Source organism: Pituophis catenifer, unplaced genomic scaffold (genome assembly GCF_029215685.1).
Source record: "Pituophis catenifer annectens isolate HBS135680 unplaced genomic scaffold, rPitCat1.0.hap2 SCAF_4, whole genome shotgun sequence".
Lineage (NCBI taxonomy): Eukaryota > Metazoa > Chordata > Lepidosauria > Squamata > Colubridae > Pituophis > Pituophis catenifer.
This window is the reverse complement of record NW_027256884.1, coordinates 55,995,046-56,013,164: the sequence shown is the minus strand read 5'-3', so window position 1 is coordinate 56,013,164 and position 18,119 is coordinate 55,995,046. Positions and strand designations below refer to the sequence as shown.

Below are 18,119 nucleotides of genomic sequence, written 5' to 3'. Positions count from 1 at the left end.
GAAGATGGTTGGCATATAAACTGAAAAAAGAGAGGGGAAAAAAATGATACATCAATTAATAGATGAGAAAGGGACCCTTTATTATCAGAATGAGCATTAAAAAATAATAATAAAAGAGTATTATGGGAAACTGTATGATCAGGAGAAAATTCTAGAAAATAAAATACAATATTTGGAACAATCTGAACTCCCTAAAGTCCCTGAAACAGTTAAAGCTATGCTGAATGAATGAATAACCATGATGGAATTGACAGAAGCGATTAAGAGACAAAAGAATAATAAAACACCAGGGCCTGATGCGCTACTGGCAGAATTTTATAAACAATTACAAGATATATTAGGCCCAGTGATGGTGGAAGTTTATAATGAAGTTTTGCTAGAAGCAATATTTTAGAAATTCATGGATGGAAGCAACTATTACTCTTATACCAAAAGATCACTCAGACTTAATGCAGATAAAGAACTACAGGCCAATATCTCTATTGAATGTGGATTATAAAATATATGCTTCAATAATAGCAGAGAGATTAAAAAGAGTTTTGATAGATCAGAATGGATTCTTGCCAAAGAGACAAATTAAAAATAACATGAGAATGATTTTGGAGTATTATGAAACACACTCTGGAAAACAAATGGTGTTGATTTTCCTAGATGCACAGAAAGCATTTGACAACGTTAATTGGCAATTTATGCTATTACAATTAAAACATATGGACTTTGGGGACAGATTTATTAATATAAAATAATATTGCTTATTAAAGCAATATACCACAAACAATCAGCTAAGATGATGGTAAATGGGGATATAATAGAGAACTTTGATATTAAAAAAGGCACCAGACAGGGATGTCCACTGTCCCCTCTGCTATTTATACTGACTCTGGAAGTGTTAGCCAGAAGTATTTGACAAGATGAAGAAATAAAAGAAATGGAAATAAAAAAAGAGAAATATAAGCTATAGGTGTTTGCAGATGACTTGGTCTTTATATTAGAAGACCCATTAGAAACGGGTCCGAAGTTATCAGAAAGATAGAAGAATATGGGGAACTTGCAGGACTGAAAATAAAGACAAGACAAAGATTTTAGTTAAAAATCTCGCCAAAAAAAGTGTGTTGATGAAAAGAATCGATATACAGATAGTTTAAAAAGTAAAGTACCTAAGAATACAATTAACAGCAAAATGTGCAACAATTAACTAAGACAATTATATGAAACTGATGCGACAAATTAAACTAGATTTGGAGAAATGGAAAGATCTGCAACTGTCATTAACAGGAAGAATAGCTACCACAAAAATGAATATTTTACCAAGACTATTATATTTATTCCAAACAATTCCAACAAACTTGGGGAAAAATATTTTGAAGAGCTAAATAAAATAATATTAAGATATATTTGGCTAGGGAAAAAAGCAAGAATTGGTTTGAAAATGTTGCAAGACTCCAAAAAAAAAGAGAGGGGGTTTTGGGCTGCCAGATTGGGAATTGTACTACCAGGCCTCAGTAGTTACACGGGTGAAAGAATGGATCAATTTGAGGGATAAAAGACTATTAACTTTAAAAGGACATGGCCTTCAACTAGGTTGGCTTGCTTTTTTATGGTATGGGAAGAATAAGATACAGTTACTTTCAAAGACAATATGTTAGAAATGCACTGTTATCAGTATGGCTTAAAATTAGAGAACAGCACTACTTGAAAATACCAGTCTGGCTTTCCACAATGGAAGCATTGATACATACTAATCAGTGGTGGGTTCCTACCGGTTTGCACTGGTTCATGCGATCCGGTAGCGATAATTTGCCGTCGGTCACCAAACCGGTAAACGTGGCTGGCTGGCCACACCCCCGAACCGGTTCCCCGGTTGTTGCTTGCTCGCCCTGCCTGCTTGCCCTGCCCAGGTGGCAGAGCAGATTGTGTGGTACTTGCGCATGCGCACAGTCTGCTCTGCGGCTTGCCTGCTTAAACTGCCTTCCCATGCGGTGCCTGCCCTGTACCCCAACTGAGTTGCCTCCTCAGGTAAGCATGCAAGTCACACTAGCCCCCCTGCCCCTATTGCTTGCCACGGCCCCTCCCACTGTCTCTGCCAGGCTCGCGTGCCTGGCTAAGCTGCCATGGCCCAGCCCGGCTCCATTCCAGACCATGCTGCCTGAGGCCTAGCTTGCTACACCCCCCACCAATCCCCGCCGGGCTCGCGATCTTACTTTCTTCCTCCCACGGCTGGCGGTAGAAGAGAAGGCAAGTCAGCGCCCATGAGGAACCACTCCTCAGCCCTAGCCATGTGTTTTCATGCAATAGCTTTTCATTCCAAGCAGCCTGAGCTTGAAAACACATGGCTGGGGCCAAGGAGCAGTTCCTTGTGGGCGCTGAAAGCACTGGCCTTCAACCTGGCTGTTTATCTGTGCCAGGCTTTCTGGATGGGTCCCCAAAGCACAGTGTTGCAAAAAAACTCTCTCTCTCCCCGCCAGCAAGAGAGCAGGGGAGAGAAAACAGCTTGCCGGAGAACACATGAACGGCTCCATGTGGTCTCCAAGTCAGTGGCTGCTGTTTCTGTCCCCTGCTGCTTCTTGCCTGGGAGAGAAAATCTTTCAGAGCATTAAACAAAGGTAAAAGGGAAGCAGGGGGAGGGGGGAGAGAAGGAGAGAAAGAAGCTTTAATTTGCTTCGCATTGGAGGCTTCAGGCTTTTTGTTTTCGTTCGCTCCGTGTTCCTCCTTCATGCAAAAAAAAAAAAAAAAAGCCCAATCTGATCTGGAGCCGAATGTCATTAGAAGCAATCCTGTCAGCTTGGAGCATTTCATTTCAGTCTTTAACTGGGCAATGAATTGAACCTCCTCCCCTAAAACAGATGCAATGTGGGTTGTTTGTTTGTTTTAGCAACATGGATTGTTTTCCTAGGGCAGGAGTCTCCAACCTTGGCAACTTTAAGATTTGTGGACTTCAACTCCCAGAGTTCCTCAGCCAGCTTTGCTTTGCTGGCTGAGGAACTCTGGGAGTTGAAGTCCACAAGTCTAAAAGTTGCCAAGGTTGGAGACCTCTGCCCTAGACGACTTTAGGAGCAAAGTGGTGGGTTTTGCTGGCATTTAAGGAGGAAAGGAAAGGAGGGAGAAAGAGAGAGAGAGAGAGAGAAAAGAGAGAGAAAGAAAGAAAGAAAGAAAAAGGAAGGAAGGAAGGAAGGAAGGAAGGAAAGAAGGAAAGAAGGAAAGAAGGAAGGGAGAGAAAGAAAGAACGAGAGAGAAAGAAAGAGAAAGAAAGAAGAGGAAGGAAGGAAGGAAGGAATGACTACAAACCCTGGCACTAGACGTGGCTTCAGAAGACACTTTGAAACAGGGTAGCAATCTAGGGCTGGAAGGGACCCTGGAGGCCATCTAGTCCAACCCCCTGCTCCAGGGGGTTATATCGTCTAGATTGTTTTGGTGCCTCCAACAGAGAGGAAAATTGCCAGAAAGGAAAAGGAGTTTACTAGGACAAGGCTGCCATGCAGAGGAAGGCAGAGATAGTCCTTGACTTATGACCACAATTGAGTCCAAAATTTTGGTTGCTAAACAAGAGCGTTAAGTGAATTTCACCACATTTTACTCAATCCATGACCTCTCCTGGCAATCATGTGCAAGCTAGGTAGGGAAGAATATCTGAAGGTGTGTGTAATGTTCTAAATGTATAGTTAAATGTGTGGCAAAAAGTGGATTTTGGGTGTGTTTTTCCAAATGTAGTGAGGTTGAATGTGTATAGTTTTAAAAGAGCTCTCTGTGTGTGTACATACACATACAGTATATATAGTAGATAATGTATCTTTTTTTGTGCCTATATACACTCTATACTATGTAATATGTATGTACACATATGGCATATGTACATAGGATTAAATAGTATATTTTGGATGTTCAGTAGTAGTAAATACCGTATTTTCTGGCGTATAAGACGACTTTTTAACACATGAAAATCTTCTCAAAAGTCGGAGGTCGTCTTATACGCCAGGTGTTGTTCTCCTGTAACCAGGCAGACCAGCCCGAAAGGCTCTGACGAGCCTTAAATGTCTCTGGCGATCCAAGCTCTGACGATCTGCTAATCAGGCAATGCAGCTGGGATCGCCAGAGCCATGGAGAAGGAAAAAACTTTTTTCCTTTCACATGGCTCTGGTGATCCAAGCTCTGACGATCTGCTAATCAGGCAACTCAGCTGGGATCGCCAGAGCCATGGAGAAGAAAAAAAGTTTTCCCCTTCCAGATTGCTTACCTTAGCTGCTTGCCTTGCTTTGCTTGCCTTGCTTCGCTTGCCTGAATCCATTCCATCAGCAAGCAACTCTCTGCCTGCAATCAAGCAGGCAGGGAGTTGTGGACTTCAACTCCCAGAATTCCTCAGCCAGCAAAAAATAAAGCTGGCTGAGGAATTCTGGGAGTTAAAGTCTACAAGTCTTAAAGTTGCCAAGGTTGGAGACCCCTGTTCTATTGGGTAAATTTTTTCCCCTTTGGGATCTTTAAAAAAAAAAGTTAATTGGGGTTTTTTTGTTGTTCTTTTTTAGACCTAGCCATTTAAAGTTTAGGAAGTTTTAAATTTAGCTTTCATATAAAAATAAAAATAAAATAAAATAATATTTGTGCAGCTTTCTGAGATTTAGTGTGTTTCTGTAGTGTTTCACTCTAACTATATAAACACACAAAATCTCACAAAGCTGTATGTGGAATTTTGTGTGTGTAAAGTGTGAAAGTTGTTTTTTTGAGCTTTTTGTGGCTGTGTGAGGTTCCTGCTTGTTGCAGGGGCCATTTTGGTTCTAGCACAGCTGCTTTTACATTGTGGGTGAGCCAGTTGTGTTGTGTTGTGTTGTGTATGTGTAAAGTGTGAAATTTGTTTTTTGGGGCTTTTTGTGGCTGTGTGAGGTTCCTGCTTGTTGCAGGGGCCATTTTGGGTCTAGCACAGCTGCTTTTACATTGTGAGTGAGCTAGTTGATGTTTTTTAATTTTTATTTGGTGTGCGTTGGAAGAGGGGTAGTCCTATATGGCGAGTATAGCCCAAACCCTATATTTTAACAGGAAAATTCGAGGGTCATCTTATACGCCCAGTCATCTTATACGCCGGAAAATATGGTAAATAGACAGGGAAATTGTATCTCGTTGAGGCCTTTGAGGTGAGGAGAGACCAGGCCCCCTAACCAGGGGTGAAATCTAAATTTTTTTGCTAGGGTTCTGTGGGCGGGGCTTAATTAGTGGGCGGGGCTTGGTGGTAAGGTGACTGGGAGGGCGTGACTTGTTGGTCAGGTGGGCATGGCCAAGTCAATGACACTTCTTTGCCCTTCTTTAACCTACAAAACACAACACAACACAACACAACACAACAGGCTCACCCACAATATAAAAGCAGCTGTGCTAGACCCAAAATGGCCCCTGCAACAAGCAGGAACCTCAGACAGCCACAAAAAGCCCAAAAAACCAACTTTCACACTTTACACACACAAAATTCCACATACAGCTTTGAGAGATTTTGTGTGATTGTGTAGTTAGAGTGAAACACTACAGAAACACACTAAATCTCAGAAAGCTGCACAAATATTATTTTATTTTATTTTTATTTTTATATAAAAGCAGCTAAATTTAAAACTTCCTAAACTTTAAATGGCTAGGTCTAAAAAAAGAACAATTAAAAAAAAACCCAATTAACTATTTTTTGAAAGTTCCCAAAGGGGAAAAAAGCTTACCCAATTGAACAGGGGTCTCCAACCTTGGCAACTTTTAAGACTTGTAAACTTCAACTCCCAGAATTCCTCAGCCAGCTTTGCTTTGCTGGCTGAGGAATTCTGGGAGTTGAAGTCCATAACTCCCTGCCTGCTTGATTGCAGGCAGGGAGATTCAGTTGCTTGCTGATGCAATCGATTGCAGGGATTACAGCAAGGCGTTGCGACCAGCAGCTAAAGTAAGCAAGCTGAGGGGGGGAAGGGGAGGGATTTTTGCTACCGATTAGCAGGCAGAGGCATTTAAAAGGAAAAAAAGTTTTTTTCTTTTACATGGCTCTGGCGATCCAAGCTGAGTTGCCTGATTAGCAGGCAACTCAGCTGGGATCGTCAGAGCTTGGCTGGTCAGAGCCATTTAAAAGAAAAAAAAGGCTCTGATGATCGCGCGGCTCAGCTGGGCATGGGGGGCGGGGGCAGGGATTTTTGCTACCAGTTCTCCAAACTGCGCGCCGCCATCGCTACCTACTCGCCTGAGCCGGTCTGAACCAGGAGCATTTCACCCCTGCCCCTAACCCTAACCTTTGACGTGAGTGATGTCAAGTTGGCCACGCCCACCCAGTCACATGACCACCAAACCATACCCACCCAGTCACATGACTTCCAAGCCACGCCCACCAAACAAGCCACGGCCACAGAACCGGTAGTAAAAAAATTTGGAACCCACCCGATCCTAATGTTATTAATATGGAAAAAATTGTAAGGTATAAATATATTTTGAATGAAAAAGGGGAATTAAAAACCAAGCAGGAACTTAGTAGTCAAGGGATGGACATCACATGCAGATAAAAAACTGATAAAGAAAATATATTGTTACTTATTAGGTATTAAACTTGAAAGTAGACAGGTAAAGGAGACAATGATTGTGAAAGTGGGCTAAAAATTTTGGATATGCAATAGAACTAGACAAATGGCAGAAATTGTGGGATAGAAATGTTAAATTGACTGTCAACTGCATATAAAGAAAATTTGTATAAAATATTCTATAGATGGCATTTTGCACCAACAAGACTGGCAAAAATATATCAAGATAGATCTGCTAAATGTTGAAATTGCAATCAAATACCTGGGTCATATTACTGTATGTGGTGGACATGTCCAAAAGCCAAAAAATACTGGACGAAAATACATACTTAGTTGGAAAAGATGATAAAACAGCATGTAGACATGAAACCAGAAATATTTTTATTAGGCATTCTGCTAGAAAAATATGACAAAGGGACTATATACTTTATTTTACATGTATTAACTGCAGCTAGAATTGTATATACTCAACAATGGAAGTGTGATGAGATCCTGACAGATGAGAGTGTAATTAAGAAAATATTAGAATGTGCAGAAGTGCACATTTCTAATGCTTACTATTAAGAACAAAGAAGAAACCGAATACTTTTTGATATGGGACTTATTTTACCAATGGTTAGACAATAAAAACAGAAGTTAAGAAATGCAGGGACATAAAAAGGATAAATTTTAAAATGGATATTTGAAGACAAACTAAATATTATTATAGTATTGTTATTGTGATAAATGCTATTGTAAACATTTTGATTATGATTGCCTAAAAACAATAGTACACAGACAACAGTTTGATTGAAATGGGATTTTTATGTTCTTCAAATAAATAAAACATGAAAAAAGTGATTGTACAGAAATATCAGATTCCATGGACTATTTTCTTTTTCTTTCTTTCCTTTCTATCTATCATCTATCTATCTATCATCTATCTCTATCTGAAAATACACTTTCCAAAAGTCTAGTCATGAGAATGTATTGCAATAGGGGTATTAAAGATGGCAGAATATAAATCAAACAAAACTGAACAGCAAGCATTATATGGCAAAAGCTTTTAGAGTTGTGGTCCACTTCAGATCACCTTTGCATATTTATAGGAAAGCAGAACTTAGCTTTCCTATGGACTATTAGCTATATCCAGAATATATTAGCAGGCAAGAAAGATTATGTGCATTATAGGATTGTAGGTTACTGTGTATTTCGAATAATGATAATGGAAAATAATGTAGAAGGGAAACTACCAAGGTAATGCACTGCTTTGGTCAGAAGCATTTACTGCTTGCCATTACAATAGGGGGAAATGTTGTAGTAGATCGCCTACAGTAGTTGAACCAATGAATGATATGCTTACCTGCAATGTGACTAAAATATTTTTTGAAGAGAAAGAAATCAGTGGAAAACTTCTCCTCCCCTAATTTATTTCACTACTTTTTCCCCTTCGTGTACCTCATGTACTGTAGTGTCAAGCTTGAAGATCCTTAAAAATCACAGCACCCTACTAGAAAGTTTACTTTTCCTAGGTTGCCTTATCTTAAATCTGTGTGAAACTTCCCAAGGAATTAAATGTCTAGTAGTACCTTGAGGGCTCTTCAAATTGGTGATGGATTAAAAGGGGTACAAGATAGTGATATGTGATAGGAGATTGCAAAAACAGCAAAACTGTAATGGATATAAACGATTGGAGAAGAAGGCCAGTAAATAAAAGTTGACAAAAGCATTTGTGATCACTAATAAGAAAACATTTATTTCCTCATAAATGTAAATAATTGAAAACAAAAAAACATACCGTGTACACTGTACACATTTGAAGGATACTTACAATGAAGTTACACATAATAGACATTTTAGAATCACAGATGTATTGAAAGTAAACTGTTGTCACATTGGAGTCTCAGAAGTCCACAACACAGTAACATCTACACCATTAGTATTAGAGCTTTAGATTTAAGATACTTATTAACTATTTCAATTTTAAAATGAAAGTAAAGTAATACAGGGATAGCAATTTGAGAAACTACACATTTAATTTGTATTTGGGTTATTGCATTGACAAAACTCATTCTTCAGTCGCCATCTTCATCAAATATTCTTTATCTATTTTGAAGAGTCTCCATCCTTCCTCAGATGATAGATCAGAAGCTCCCCGTCTTTTGTAAAATCTAATGGAAGGTTCATTCCATTCTGCGACTAAGAAGTGCATACTGCTGCAACGGCATTTGACAGCAATCTGGAGAAAGAAAAACAGAACATGAACATAGGTAAAAGTGGTGGCACATTTCTGGTCTTAAGACATGGTACCTGTAAATGTTTAAATCTATATATAAATAAATTTAAAATTAGTGCCAATTTTAAATATTCCTTGTGTGCTCATCTGAACTGCATTAGGAATTCCTCAAGAATTTCAGGATCAGACACAGCTACAAAAAAAAAATAAAAAAATAAATCCAAATCCAAATGTATTTTTGATTGCTTTGCAACCCAGATATAAGTATTTTATAGGCTAACCTCAATAACAATCTTTAAAAACTTTCACAACAGTATAAAGTAACTGAAAAACTGGATGAACATTGCAATACACACATTTAACATACAGGTGTTCTTCATTTAATGACCACTTGTTCAACAACTGTTCAAACTTAAGACAGTGATGAACAACTGGTCCTTGTACTTACAGCTGATGCAATTTCCCTAGCCACATGATTACAATCAGGGCTTGGCACCTAGTTCATAATTACAATCTCACAGCATCCCATGGTTACATGATTGTCACTTACAACCTTCTTTGTTGGCTTTCTACAAGCAAAATCAATGGGGAAGCAGGCAAATCGTAATGTGACTTCTCTGGTTAACAACATGCAATGGTTTGCTGAAGAATGGCAATTAGGACCAGAATTTCCCATGTGGTGTTATGTTTTACGGGTGCATCACTGGAAATTCTACTCCCAATTGCCATAGTTAAGTGAGAACTACCTATATTATTTCAACAATAGCATTTCAATAATATTGGCTTTATTGGACTAAGTATCCCTTACTGCTTCAATCATATTTAAAAATAATTTCTGAACAGGTTTCAGTGTGCTACCACGAAGAGCTCAAATGCAGATTGAATTAAAATCATGTAATACTTTTCTTGCTGAGGAAAGAGTATCATACTTCAATGCACAAATATACACTGCTCAAAAAAATAAAGGGAACACAAGCAGAAGACATCCGAGATCTGAATGAATGAAATAGCCTTATTAAATATTTTGTTCATTACATACAGTAGTTCTGTGTTCCCTTTAGTTGTTTGAGCAGTGTATAAACTACTGTATGTAAAGAACAAAGTATTTAATAAGGCTGTTTCATTCATTCAGATCTCGGATGTCTTCTGCTTGTGTTCCCTTTATTTTTTTGAGCAGTATATTTTGAATATAGCATACTGTATATAGCATACTGAAAATGAGCCTTTAAAATGTGCAACACATTTATCATTAAATTATTTTCAAATAACTGAACAAAAAGTAATATATGAAATTATGTATACATGTATGGAAGCAAGTATGGTTAACAAGCTCAGAAAATATGGAGAAGTAATTAAATGGTTTGGGGTAAAGTAATTTTAAATATGTTTTTCTTATTTTGTGCTTTTTATATTTGTTGGCTTACTATTTTTAATTTCTATGTTTTATATAATAAAACAGTTATAACTCTGCTTAGACCCAAAAGGGAATTACACAATCAGTATTTATATGTATCTTCTAAAATTATTTCCTGGAAACATAAAGATCTTTGAAAATTGTTCTAAGAGACCCATGAGATAGTAATCAATAAGTAAAACAACGTATGAATGGAATAATTTATCAGATGAAATTTCCATTTGTACTGAAGGTAACTTTAATCAATCAGTTGCTTTCCCCCCCTATACAATGGAAAGCCATAATCATCTACTTACCTGACTCAAATTCCTCAGAATTTCTGAACCAATGCCCGAGCCTAAAGATGGGAAAATTTTTAATTTTATAAATCAGATTTGTATACGGCTTATAACATGATTCTAAAATATTAATGTTTAATATCTAAGATACCTCTGAATTCATTCATCACAAAGAAATCTTCAAGATACAGCAATTTTCCAATCCATGGATCGTAAGTGAAATAATACATGGCAAAGCCCACAATACCATAACCTGCAATGAAAGTTATTTTTATTTTACATAGGTAGATCATCATTAAAATGGAACAACTTAGTGTATTTCAAATTTTACATGCATTTGTCAAAATAGATATTGTAAGCATGCAAAATTAATCCATTATACTGCAAAAGTAAACATTTTAAATTCAATAGATGCAATAAGTAGCAGCAGTTAAAGTACAGATCCCTGTCAATTAAAAACTGGTCAAAGAAAATGTCATATTAATAAGATGCAGTTAACTGAACCTGCACATGCCAGTAACTGTACAGCTGAAATACATGGCCAGTTGTGTCAGTTTGTCATTAAAATTATATTTTTTTTGTTAAAAATACTCTTTCCATATCCTATTTATACCATGTTGGAGCAATATAAACTTCAACAAATTCACAACGGCAGATCAGAATGCTGTGGACTGTTCTTACATTTATACATCAGGACTTTTCCCAAATCAAAGTCCTTGATATTTATCTTCTAAATAAATTCTGAAGGTTTGTTTACAATGCAAAGGTGCTTTAAAGGAGGCAACAGCATTTGTTTAATCCGTGACATCTAAACATTATTAAGAGCAGCTGAATCTTCAGTTGAATTGCAGCAGCCATGTTAATTGCTACCAGTGTTTTTCACTACCACTTGTAAAAAGGAGTTAAAAGTGTTCATTTTTCAATTTTTGGCCTTTTCCAGTTAAATCTGTATTACTGTCTCCAATTTGATTTTATATTCTAATATGCTTTATAGATTTCTAAAAACAGAAATTACATATATGATTTCTGATCTACCGAGTGCTTTTATACTTTCTTCTTACTTGAGGTAAATGTTTGGGAATAGTATTTGTCCCTGGAGACCTTACCTCATATATCATGATCATCTACTTTATTGTGTAACGGATCTTTTAGTTACCTCCCCGCCCATCCATGTACACGGAAGGGCCATGTACATGGCGAAGCTAGAGACTGTAACCTGAAGATTGGGACAAATTAAAGAAAATGTGATTTAACAGAATTGCATTGCGATATGTTAGGGTCAAACAAGAATAACCATGAAACGAAGTGGAATTACACTTTTTCTTCTTATACCTGGATACCTGGTTCTTCATAGTCTTAAGGATAACTAAGCAATTTTTTAAAAAGCAAAAACAAAAAAGACATCAAATTGGATTCAGAATTTGCTCTTGCCAATAGGAACATTCCTTAAATGAAATGCTCAGTAGAATCCAGCCAGCAAGGAACAGAGAGATTATTCTCTAACCCTCCCCTCTAGACCTCCCTCCACTGTCAGCTACTATGATATTCTGGATGATCCTCAGATTCTCCAGAGTAGATATTTATGCAGATGGAAGGAAGGAATCACTAAAAATGTCTCCTCCAACTTCCTGCCAGCAGAATTGATCAATTAGCTTTTTTTAAAAAACCTTCCATTCATGGAAGACAAGGTCTGAATCCAAAATATATTTTCATGTTTTAAGTATTAACCTTGGAATAGTTATGTATAATTCTATTAAAGATGTTTAAATCTTATTTTTTTCTAATAAAGACATTACAATGCTGAAGTTTCACCTTCAGGTGTCCAGTGTTCTTTTGGCACTTCTGCAACAAGGCAGTGGTAGAAAGGATGTTCTCCAAAACCATCCTCAAAAAGATCTGCAAAATGAGAACATAAGGCTGATTTAACTATGATTTCCCAATCTCCCATGTAAATTAACCAGATTTATTTTAAAGTATACCATTACCTTTTTCAGTCAGTACTACTTGATCTTCCATATCTTCGTATTTAGCAAGCTCCTGTCCAAAACAAAATATTATGGCTAACTTTCTATTCCATTAGACATAAAGAACCACAAGTTCATTTATTTTTATTTGGAAAGTTATGTTTTTTAATTCACTTTTTAATAGTATCACAGAGGTTAGTGATCATAGACTCCTACTCCTCCTAAGAGGAAGGAATTCTTTGCCAACTCATGAGGGCAAAGATGTGCGTCCAAAAGGAAGAAAGGTTGTTTCAGGGTTGACAAAACAATCTCCACCCCCACCCTCTAGGACTTTTACCTTTGCCCCTAAATGAAATGTTAGATTTAACTTATTTTTTTAAAAAACAAGAAAATTAAACAAACAGTGTAGCGGAGCATAGCACTTTAGGGCAATCTTCAGGTGGAGATCGTTTGTTCAATATTTAGCAATAAATTATTGTCTGCTGTTACTTTATTGCAATTAAAACATGTTTGGTCTTATCTTAAACAAATACATCTATAATTGCCTAAGTTTTTGTTATAATCTACATAATCAAAAAGGGAATATTATGATAAAATATATATTTTCTCTTGTTCATAGTTTGAACTGGAGAAAAAAGAACAGCAAAAGTTGGAGGGAAATTAAACAGAACATAAATACAATGCACATTATCTAGAATTAATCATAACTACTTAATTTTGTAACACATTAAAGGCCAAGCTGATGCTTTTGAAGAGTTCAGCACATGAAAAGGTGGCGCAACCAAAATGCTGCTTCTTAAAATGCCAGGAAACCTCTTTGTTTTCTTAAAGGAGAAATTGTATATAAAGAATCGCAAGAAAACTGGTAATCAGGACCCTGAGTATTAATGTTACTCTACACTCTACAGTCTAGTGGGTTTTGCTGTCAACCTTGCTGACGTCTCCCGATAAAAGTAGCCGACCCTATGTGGGGAATCGAACCGCCTTTCTGGTTCCTGGGATGACACTTCGCTCTCCCACCCTCTTCCCACAGTGTCTCCAGAGCACCATATTTTATATTATGCAAATTTATTTTTATTTGTTCTGATAAGAACAAAAGGAGGCGAATCGGACGGTACTGGGGTTCACTTTATTAAGATTTTCCCCAGTCGGGGCTGCGTGCGGCGGCCGGTTGAGACTCCCAGGCCAACACGAAGCGAGCTATACCTTTATGAGGCGCAGAATATCAGCGCAGTCCTCAGGCCGCGCGGCTCGGATATGGAAGGAGGCCATTTTCGGCGGCGTTTTCCCTTACGTCCCCCCCCTCTCGCGAGTCCCCGATAGTTGAAGAGCAATAGAAGAAGTTTCTTCATTCGCGTCCCGGGCGCGGCGTTGGCGGCACAGACACAGTCAGGCAGCCAGCATTCCCTCGGGCACCGAGAACAAAGCAAAAACCGCGTAAAGATCGCCGGTACCACTCACTGCCTAGATAGCTTCCTCTAGTCTAGAGCTTGTATTTATAGTCCAGCATATAGTCTCGGCCAATCAGAAACGCCACTTGACACATCCTCCCCCCACTTTCATCTTCCTACTACTGATTACCTCATCTTTCTAGGAAATGATGTCCTGAGGCTGCCTAAACAATGACTCAGGCAGGCTTTGGGCTGCGCGGAGAACACCATTTCATGGAGCAGCTCATTTTTCGTACGGAGATCTTTAAGCGTGGGGACGGGCACCTAGGATATCTAGATGCTTTGGAGTTCAATTCTGATCAGTTCCAAGCAGTTTAAAAATGTGGGTTAGTACAAAACATCTGGAGGGAAACCAGACTGCTTATCTCTACCGTAAATCGTTCTACTCTAATCCTCTTTCAGACAATCCCTTTCAATTCTGTAGCAGATGTTCTTTCAAAAGATTCCCGTATTTAGGACAACTATAAGCAGTTTTTACTTCGCAGCATCAAAATGGGGCATGGGTCAGGAAAATAATCAAAACTGATGCTCAGTGTAGAGGTTGTCATAGCAGCTTGTAAACTATTGTAGAAGAGGTTTGCAAATTAACCCACCACCATAATATGCCAGGTTAGGATTAAAATTGTTATCTGGGTGCTTCTGAGTCATGGTCTGAACATGGTCCATGGTCATGTCCATGACTCAGAAGCACTCAGATAACAACTCTAATCCTAATCTGCATCACACAGACAGTACTTAACTGCAGCCAAGCAACAACAGCCAGCCAATCAAACAGTCCGAAATCAGACCATGACTCAAAAATATCCGAACAAACAACATTCAGACTAATTTGCATCTCATAAAAAGGTATTTAAAGACCTGTGTTCTGAAAGAGGAGCACAGTTCAAAATGCACTGACTATGTCTCCTTGAATGGTGATGAAACGTTTGCAACCAAATTGCTGAGCTCAAACCAACAGCCTATCAACCCAAGCTACTAATATTTAAACACATTTCAACCACCTTTGGGCATCCAATGCTTAACGCCGCTCGTCATTGGGAGACCTTCACTGGCAGAGAAGCTTCCACATGCTAGCAGCTATTCTTCCTTCACGAATGCCTATGACAAAACATACTTTCTCAAAGCATTAACTACAGACTTCCAATCAATCATCCAGCAGCATGGAGAACAGCAGGACAGAATGGTAAATGCATGATCTGACTGATGATAACAGATGCTCACAATCGTCTCAACAAATACATAAAATACTTCACTGAGCAAAAGCTCTTATGCAACACTACCATTGGAGCACAACTTATGCAACATGTGAATGCAGCAATCAAATACAGAACAACAAATACAAGAGAAAAGAAGCACACTGCCCTGTAAAGCAAGCTATCCAGACTAACAGCTAACAACTCCCACAACAATGAACAAATTTGGATCAAGAACCTATCCAACCAACAACTCAAACATGAGGAACAACAAGTCCTGATAAAGGGTCTCAACTTCAACCACAAAGATGCATCAAACACAGAATTCCTAGCAAGCCTAGAAAACGCCTTAAAATCAAAAGACTTCAATGAAGAAGCCCAACAACAAATACATCAGACCGTTGTCCCGATGCTGAGACGTAAACAAAACTCCAGCATCTTTACAAACAGGCAATGAAGTCCCTCAAAACTGATAACAATACTGTCATCTTACCAGTCAACAAAGGTTGACAGTCTTACTATTCTGTTTTCTCCAAAATAAGACACCCCCTGATAATAAGCCCTATCAGGCTTTTGAGCGCATGGCAATAAGGTCAAGCGCTTATTTCAGGGTTCAAAAAAATATAAGACAGGGTCTTATTTTTGGGGAAACATGGTAGACAAGGCTGACTACATACAGTAGTCAAGCAACTCCCACAGGATACATCCACCTATAGGCAGGGCCAGATTTTCCTATAGGCTAACTAGGCTTCAGCCTAGGGCCTCAAGATCAAGAGGGGCCTACACAGTGGTGGGATTCTGGGGGTTCTAGGGGGTTCGGCCGAGCCCTTTGTTAAATTGCTGGCTCGCCCGCCCCTCGCCTCCCACCCGCGCGGCGCCAGCCTACCGTAGCCAGGGGTAGGCAATTGTGGCTCTTTTACAACCTGTGGACTTCAACTTCCAGAATTCCTGAGACAGCTTGGCTGTCTGAGTAATTCTGGGAGTTGAAGGCCACAGGTTGTAAAAGAGCCACAATTGCCCACCCCTTCCCTAGCCTGAGTTCCGCTGCCTGGGATCCACGTGGACTCCGGACGCAAGAGAGCAGGATGGAGAAAGCAGCTTCCACGCCTTCACTCACCCTCACTCTCTGCCGTTCGTTTACCCCGCCCACTCCCCATCTATTGCTGCCTCCGATGGCTGGAGGAAAAAAAAACGTCAAATTCTTGTCTCGGGGCTTCAAAGGGCCGCCCTAGAGCCAGTGCTGCAGCCGAACCCTTTGTTAAATTGCTGGCTTGCCCCGCCCCTCCGCACCACTATTTATTGCCAATCAATAGTGGTGGGCGAGGGACGGGGGAGCCAGCAATTTAACAAAGGGTTTGGTGTTTTTTTTGTAATTTTATTGGCCCCCGGAGCTTCAGCAGAGGCTAATTAGCCCTTGCTTAGATCGGCTCCCGACCCCCAGCTGATTTGCTCACGGATCTGCTCCTTGCTTGCAAAGAGTGCTGATTTTTCCCCCCCTAACTATACTGAAAAACGAAAGAGAAAGTAAAGCAGGCTGTTGGCTTTGCACGTTGGAAAATTAGGCAGGCAGATTTCTTTTTCCTCACCAAAAAAGGTAGGTGCAAACAACAGGAAATTTAGGGAAAAAGAGGAGATTTTAAAACACAAAAGAAAAAAAGCTCTATTTAACTAGGGAATTGTAATAATTGAGATACTATTAATTGTATATTGTGTTGAAAGCAGAAATGGTTAAGTTGTGGTTTGGAGGAATATATGGGGGAAATTATTTGGTTTATTATTATTGGTAAATATAATTAATGGATTTGTAAGAAATTGGAATGCATGGAAATAATTGGAATATTCATGTTCATATTGATTAATATACAAAAAAGGTAGTTATATAACTAATTGATTTATATTAAAATGTTGAATTCATATTAAACAACTGTAATATTACATAATTAACCAATGTGAGGATGGATATAAAAATAGATGACAATGGGAAGGGGTATAATATAGAATAGAAGGGAAAAATTGAATTTGATTAAGATTAGAGATGAGGATGAGAGTAATATTGGTTTTTTTACAAAAATAGATGAGGAATAAATATGGCAAAAAGGAAATATAGAAATTGTAAATTTAATTGAAATGACTAAACACTGTTTAAATTTGTGAACCGGCCAAATACTCTGTTCAAAGAAAATACATTGTATGTTTGTATGTGTGTTTCTAATTATTGTTATTTATTCATATTTGTTCTCTTTTATTCTTTAAAGTTTAACAATTCATTCTTTATCTTAATATCTTTATATTTGTTTGGGGTTGGCTTTCTTCCCTTTCATCTTTTTTATTGTACAGCAATCTTTCTCCTCAAACCTACCACCTCTCTTTTCTTTCCTTCTTACTTTCTCTTCCTCCCCCTCTTCTTCTCCTCCCTACTTCCTCTTCCTTTCTCCTTCTCCTCCTCTCTTCCTCCCTCTCTCTCCTACTCTAATTTCCCTTCCCTTCCTTCATCCCTCTCTATTGCTGTATCCTTTTATGCATATGGACTACTCAGAGGGCTGAAAAAGTTATTTCTGACTGGTCCTCGCACTTTTGACCAGTCCTCGAACTTACGACTGTCCTCACATTTTACGTTTTTGCCCTATCTTGTCACCATGGTGAAGAAAAGCAGTTGTGAAATGAGTGACATGGTTGTTAAGAAAGCTGCACGGGCATAAATGTGAGGATGGTCATAAGTGTGAGGACCGGTCAAAAGTGCGAGGCCCAGTCAGAAATGACTTTTTTCAGCCCTCTGAAAAAAGTCTATGCACATAGCCATGCCCACCCGGTCACATGACGAGCTACCCACGCCTACACAGTCACGTGACCAGCTAGCCACACCCACCCAGTCACATGATTGCCAAGCCACACCTCCAACTAAGCCACGCCCACAGAACCTGTTGTTAAAAAATTGAATCCCACCACTGGTGAAAGGGCCTCATAAGTGGAATAGCCTAGGGCCTCTTTCAATCTAAATCCGGCCCTGCCTATAGGCACATCAAGACCAACCGATCTGTGAAGTTGACCAACAAGATCAACAAAACCCTTAAAAAGTTGCAAGA

General features: G+C 38.8%; 1 protein-coding gene across 1 annotated transcript; it reads right to left on the bottom strand.

The window, feature by feature from the left end:
• Positions 1-8,229: 8,229 nt before the first annotated feature.
• SAT1 (spermidine/spermine N1-acetyltransferase 1) lies at positions 8,230-13,888 on the bottom strand. The gene is made up of 6 exons (XM_070944077.1): positions 13,599-13,888; positions 12,414-12,465; positions 12,241-12,324; positions 10,580-10,681; positions 10,447-10,487; positions 8,230-8,739 (listed from the first exon to the last, which is right to left on the bottom strand). The coding sequence occupies exons 1-6, from the start codon at positions 13,662-13,664 to the stop codon at positions 8,569-8,571; spliced, it is 516 nt and encodes a 171-aa protein (XP_070800178.1). The 5' UTR covers positions 13,665-13,888; the 3' UTR covers positions 8,230-8,568.
• Positions 13,889-18,119: the final 4,231 nt, after the last annotated feature.

Excerpts from the sequence above, each read along its gene's own strand:
- SAT1 (XM_070944077.1), bottom strand. The coding sequence starts at position 13,664 with ATGGCCTCCTTCCATATCCGAGCCGCGCGGCCTGAGGACTGCGCTGAT. Across the intron at positions 10,682-12,240 it reads AGAACACTGGACACCTGAAG|GTTATGGTATTGTGGGCTTT; the intron begins GTGAAACTTCAG and ends CTTTCATTGCAG. Across the intron at positions 10,488-10,579 it reads TGTGATGAATGAATTCAGAG|GCTCGGGCATTGGTTCAGAA; the intron begins GTATCTTAGATA and ends TCCCATCTTTAG.